The 6859-nt window shown below is 34.3% G+C and overlaps 1 protein-coding gene across 1 annotated transcript in view; it reads right to left on the reverse strand.

The window, feature by feature from the left end:
- LOC107686642 (olfactomedin-like protein 3) overlaps positions 1–1480 on the reverse strand; it is a 3445-nt gene extending 1965 nt beyond the window's left edge. The window contains exons 1-2 of the mRNA XM_016483714.1: positions 1217–1480; positions 459–744 (exon numbers count right to left, since the gene is read on the reverse strand). Of these exons, the coding sequence (XP_016339200.1) occupies positions 459–744; positions 1217–1327 (397 nt within the window). The 5' untranslated portion in view covers positions 1328–1480. The remainder of the gene's footprint in view (positions 1–458; positions 745–1216) is intronic.
- Positions 1481–6859: the final 5379 nt, after the last annotated feature.

Raw genomic sequence — 6859 nt, forward strand, 5'->3', positions numbered from 1 at the left:
AATCAAATCTTTACATAGCTATGACAGTAAACACTGGAATCTGACAATGCCTTGGAAAAAAACAGTTAATCTTTAAAAAATTAAGCATAGCTATACATAAACCCGTATAGGAAATAAAAGTTATCGAATAAGCTTGTTCTAAACTCCTGAAACATTGGAGTTTCATATTTTAGAGCAGTCACTGCAATTTATGAAAGAAATCAATTAAATCTGTATGTGGGAGTGTGTGTGAAAAAATCAGATGTAACCCCCTTTGTAATCCTTAACATTTTCATAAGTAATTGTAATTTAATTACACATTTTTTCTCAGTAACTGTAACTGATTACAATTACTTTTATTTTGTAATTAAATTACGTAATTCCGTTACATGTAACTAGTGACTCCCCAACACTGCGCACACACACACACACACAAAATAAAAAATGAGCTGAAAACGAAAGTTGTAGGGCTTATTTACCTTTGCCCTTAGGAATTACAGGTGTCTTTCTTAGTTTGGCTTCTTTCACCTGGTGCTCGATCAGCGAGTCCTCAATGTCAAGCTGAACGGTGTCAGGGATATTATTATGCAGGTATTCCACATCTCTCTCCACTCGGTCCAAACGCATAGCAAAGATGTCAATGTGACTTTTGACCTCTGATTTCAGTGCATTCATCTTGCTTGTTTCGCCGTGTATCTCCTTGGACATGTCATACATCCGTCGACTGAAGTGCTGGAAGTCTTGCTCGCATTTGATCAGTCGTCCCTTTTCAGATAAATGCACAAAAATACCATTTGACTGACTACACAAAAATTAACAGAAAATTCACTGGTAAAACATCTGCTATATTTTGAATGTTGCAATGTATATTTTGCTTGGAGACGAAACACGGAGAAACATGCTTTTTGCTAACCAGCTAAACCTTGACCCCCTAATTTGGCCAAGTAGGACAAAGATCAACATCCTTGTTAGTCTTGGAGGAACATTAGTGTTATCAAAATGTTACATTGTTCTGATATTATGGTTAGATTGGGGTTATGTTTTTTTTATTTATTTATTTTTTATGCAGGAACACATTGCACTTACCCAAAAGAGTAGTTTGAGTTATATCTTAAAATTTAGCTCATAGTTAGCAACTTAAACATAGATTAAAATATTACATTGGTTTCTGTTAAAGCATGTAAAAGAACAAAAGTATTTGGCTACAAAATCAGCTATCTTAAAAAACATGTCTTACCTCAAGCTGCTGAAGTTGTCTCTGAAAATATTCCATAATAAAATCAGGAGTTGTCCTTTGAGCTTGTCCCATTCCAAGCCAAAGAAATACAGTTACCAAAGACAAAAGCATGATGCATATTTCCACTTTGATTTCTTTCTGTCTTGTTTAGTTTGCGTTATATAATAAAACCGAGAGAACCCCCTTCTTATCTAATGCCAGTCTGGTCAAATGGAGCCAGCTGGAGTCCAGAAGCAACTGGTTGTTTGTTATTCAGATTCTGGAACTGTATTCGATGGAAGATGCTGAAAAGGCAGGTCTTCACAAGCTGTGTTTTTAGTTGTAATAAACTCCAGATGTCCTGACATGCTTTCGCTCGATAAATCAACTCTGCAGATCATACGATTCAAATTACTGCATATTTACTGTATAATAGCTATACAAGAATGGTGCCTCTCCCTTTCAATTTGTCCATTAGCCTTTCAAGAGGTCAAGTTGGAAAATTGAGAACGGGAAACACATCAGGACACCTTCAGGAGCTTCAGTCAGTCTGGCTGTCCAAAATAACTTTAATTTTGGCACACAAGCAGACATTTTCCTGCCAAATAAGTGATGCGGGGGAAAAATGACTTTATTCATGGAAGAATTCTCAAAGCTCAAAGGAACTTCGTGTTTTGTCTTCAAAATACTGAATCAGTAGTAAATTCAACTATATATTTTGAACCAAAACCTGAATTAGGAGTTTGACTAATTCATTAAACAAAAAACACTATTTAGGATTAAAATATTGCTAGTTGCTTTTTAAAAAGTTGCACCTCCCAGAGAAATTGTAATGTGATGACTCTGCTTGTCCATCAGATGGCGCCTTAATACAAAAACAACAATTTGAACTCCGGGAACAGGATTCACATGTGTCCATTGTTGATTTTGTTTGCAAAGACAATGAGAGTGTGTTTACACAGATTAGAGAGATATCCATTTTCCAACATCTCTAGTTTATCAGTGATTATCTGAAATTCTGCATTTTCCCTTGGATAATTCCCAATAGACGTTTATATGCTCCTGACACCATTGGCCCAAATTCTGCTAGTCAATTATTTAGGCTGTTATATAATGGCATCATTCAAAATTGTGTCTCATCTTAAATAGAAATCACAAAACAAGCCTTTTGCATTAACTACAGCATCAGATCACATCTTCTTTATATATGCCTCATTAATTTGCTGTGGGTACATGTTTTTTTATTGTATTATTATTATTATTTAATTTCAACTGAAATGGAAATGAAGCCCGGGCAATTGTTAAAAAATTAGGTTTCATTGTCATAAGGGTACTGAGCTTGTTGTCAAAGAAAACACGGCAAAGGGAAAGCGACAGGCTCAAGTGATGTAGAAACATTTGATGTGGAAACTTTTGTGGCCTAATTCAATCACAACTTTGAAAATTCAAGGAGTTGATTTACTAAAGTAAAGCGCACTGCAAATACATAAAGCAAAAATCAACAACAACAAATCTATATAAAAAAGCTATATTTACCCCAGTTTTGTATTCAAATCGTTATTCAAATCATTTTAAAACTACTTAAACACACCTTGTCCCAAAGTACTTCCATTAATAACAATGTCTAAGTGGCTGGTGACCGAACTCTAACCCAGCAAAGCGAGACAAAAGCCCACATCAAACGTTCTATTAGTGGAACTTGGTGTCTCTTCCGATACTGAATGAGTTTAACAACATCTCATCATCAGTGACTTCACGTCCCTATCTCAAGCCCATAAAAGTGTGTATTATTTGGACTTATAACCATCTCTGCTCTGGAGAGTTGCATCTAATGCTAATGATTATGGTTATGTACACAAAATACTGCATACATATCAAACAACAGATCCCTGAAATTCTGGTAGGTAACTGACTAGAAATTAATGTGTTTATCTCTATAGTTGAATTTTTATACACAAATTAATAAGTGTGAAAGGGTAAATCTGTTCGGAAATATCAGACAACACTGACAGACCCAAACATCCCTTTTACCACCAAATGAGGGCATGCCTGGTCCCCATACAGTCTCCACCACTGAACCAACCCTCTGACACACTTCCATAATTCCCTCTCATCTTTTTTTTTAGTTTTTTTTTATCCCTACCAACTCCCAGCTGTTTCAAACTACATATGCAACAACACATTCATGACTTTGTCAGGAAACTTCAAAGCACTAATTTATGATTCCTGATAGATTTGCATCCTTTGTGTCAAGCAGAAAAGACTGAGCAGATATAAAAAGACTGTAGATATAGGGGCATGATAAAATCCCAGCTAACAAAAATATGTTCTAAGAATGTTTTGCTACATTACTGTTAACTTATGAAAATGTTATTTCTGAATGGTAAAAACGCCCATTTTTTAAAAAATGTTTAAAAAACATTTTCATGCAAACGTTAAGGGAACATTACATTTAATTATTTAGCAAATATTATGGAAAGGTTACTTTTGAATTTTCTCTGAATGTTCTGAAACAAGTATAGTAACATTTAAAAATGCTACATGAATGTACAACTAAAACGTGCCATGAACAATGTATAAATTACATTTTTGTTTGAATGTTTTTAGAACATTATTAAAGACCATACAGCTCTGAACAAATGTTATTTTAACATTACTAGAATATTTGTTCATAATTTTGAGATAAAATTGCCTGAACTTTAGACAAAATTCGAAGAATATTGCTTGTTAGCTGGGATGTTGCATGTCGTATATTGGTTACAAATAAGATGTCATAAAGGCTCTATTTTTTAAATAACATTTTAAACGTTACTGTTCACATTTATGGAACACGGAACACAACACTCTTCATTCTTCATTCTTTTGTTCCGAAACCTGTTTGAAAACAGTCGTACAGTGTTGCTAGAAGTGTAGAAATAACTTAATTGACATTTAACACCAACTGCAAAATCATATTCACATGAAATTAAGCATTAGATCTGCAAAATCATATTTACATGAAATTAAGCATTAGTTCTATGTGCACGGACCCTTAAACTACTTTTTCTGGTTTTTCTTTGAATGTTACACGTACGTGTCTTGTCTGTTTAGTACTGTACTTTGAGGAGAAACCAGACACTGAATATTCGTTGCTTCAATCAAGGGTTATTGCTTAGCTGGAACAACTATAACATTAGGGATCCCTCAAGGCTCTATTCTTGGACTGGTTTTATTCAGCCTTTATTGCCTTGCTAACTCCTGGGAGAGCAACTCTTTGAAATTTGAAATGCTAAAAATCATATCAAAGTAATTTAGATTTCTGAACACATGGCTGTTGTCCTGTCTAAGGCTGAACATGCTATTATAAACATAACTTTGATCTCTAAGACAGCATATGTTATTTGGCCCTAATATGTTATTTAGCACTAATAGATTGTGCTATTGTTATGGCTCATTTGACTATTTGCTTTGTCTGAAATAAGAGCTGTTTGCATTTACTGACCTTGTCACCAATGTCTTTTGTTTGATGTTTTCTTTGACTAGTTGTTGAAGTCTTTGTTTTGGTGATTGCACTTGCTTAGCCTTGCAGTGTTTATTAAACATGCTTTGAGAACAGAGACCTGAATGTCTTTCTTCTGAGCTTGTGCTGAAGAAAATTAATCACCATTGCAACATTCTGTCTTGCACCTTGGGACTTAGTGGGAAAGCAAGCAGTCTATTTATTCACTTTAATGTATACAAGGATTTGAATATTCATGTGGTTTACTAACATGTGTGTTGTGTACACATACCGTATTGGGAAAAAAAATTCATTGGGGTCCAAAAGTCTGACACCACAAATAAAAGCTGGAAATGGACAGTTTAAGGAATTGTACAAATGAAATTTAAAGACATTATTGTCCTTAAAAAAATTGTTTTTAAAAAACAAAACAAACAAACACCTTTTTTGGATTAAAATTACAAAACTGCTAAATGATGTAGTATATATCTTAGTGAGTTGGATCACCCTGACATCTGGTGGCATTCCCATGCTGATATATTATGAACCATTACATACTCTTAAGTGCTTCAGTGGTCTTGCTGAAACCTGATCCGTGTTATGCTGATGGATATGAGAGATAGAGACACCCTTACAGAAATCTGACAGGAGGAAAAAAAGCAGAACTATAATATAATATATATCAAAAATATAATATATCAAAATATAATATATATATATCAAAATATAAATGAAAAATCTCGTTATTAACAATAAATTAAGAAAATAAGCATTTTCATTTGCTTTTTTTTTGCTTTTTAGGTTCCATATACTATGATTATAATTAATAATAATTATGATATCTGGGGGTCAGAATATTAGTAACCAATGCAAATAGCAAAGACAAGTATAAAACAAATAGCAAACCGTATCATAAAATTGTGACCTTACAAAAGCACATAAATAAATCAAAATAAACAAATATGAAAACATTATAAAGTGATGATAAACTGTATTTAACAAATAATTTAACATTTTCTAATTGTATTTAATATTTTCTTTCACAAACGAATACACAGTAATTCCAACTTTTGCTTTTACCCTTCAAATGTTATTTTATGTTTGTGCTTTTGGAAATGGATCTTCAATATTATTGTTTTGCATTTTATGCTAATTTTGAGCACAAAGTTCGTGCTTTCTGCGAATGCAATTGTGTTTAGTTGATTATGGGAAAATGTGTACATCTGGTCACCTTACCCAACACAGTCATATGAACGTAAATAAATATCAGTATAATTTTCTTCACCTTGCTTAGTTTAGTTTTTTTTTTTTGAGGATGAAGGCACATCATGCAACTTCTACCATGTGAATTTGCAACAAAATATTGTAGAGTCGGAGAGAAACATTTTTCAATGCATTTAACAGTTGATCAACCTATTCATAACCCTGTCCTATGTACAATTATATGGCAAGTTGCATTTTATGGCTTGCATTTAGCATGGTTTTAAACATCTGAACAAACCTAAGACCCATTTTTGAGACACAGCCCACTAATTAAAAACCACTTATGTAGAGCTTGCGCTTGATGTAAATGCTTAAAGAGTGAGTTGTAATCTTATCTCATTAGGGTTCAGTTCTATATTAGTGGGCTTATCTGTGGGTTTTTACATGCATATATGTTTGGGCACGTACAATAAAGAATTATCATGGGTACCATCGTATTGTTTGGACAGCAATACAGCCGTAGGACGGAGCCTTAATTGTTCTGCGTATGAATTGCGTGCTTAGCTGCCAATAACAAACCATTATTAGGCAATTGTGAGAGCATGGATTCCCTTTCATGGGAACTTCGAACTGCGTCCTCTAGGGGTCGCTATGGGGAACGCCTTGTCGTGACCCGTGTCTGAAGCATACATTGAAAAAACACCAACTCGTTGGCCGGCGACAGCCATGACGTCACTACCGGTGCGACTATAGTATAAATAGGCGCCGGGAGCACACATCATTCTCTTCTTACTCAGGGAACCATGGTTACATAAGTAACCTGAGACGTTCCCCTTGACGATTACACCGGATAGATGATCAATCTTTCAAAGGGCTTTTCAAATAAGTGATGCTTATCCATGTAACCATAGCATTGCTCACCTAATTGGCTTCTATTTAAAGGGATAGTTCACCCAAAAATGAAAATTCTGTCATTAATTAAT

Source organism: Sinocyclocheilus anshuiensis, unplaced genomic scaffold (genome assembly GCF_001515605.1).
Source record: "Sinocyclocheilus anshuiensis isolate Anshui unplaced genomic scaffold, SAMN03320099.WGS_v1.1 scaffold1102, whole genome shotgun sequence".
Lineage (NCBI taxonomy): Eukaryota > Metazoa > Chordata > Actinopteri > Cypriniformes > Cyprinidae > Sinocyclocheilus > Sinocyclocheilus anshuiensis.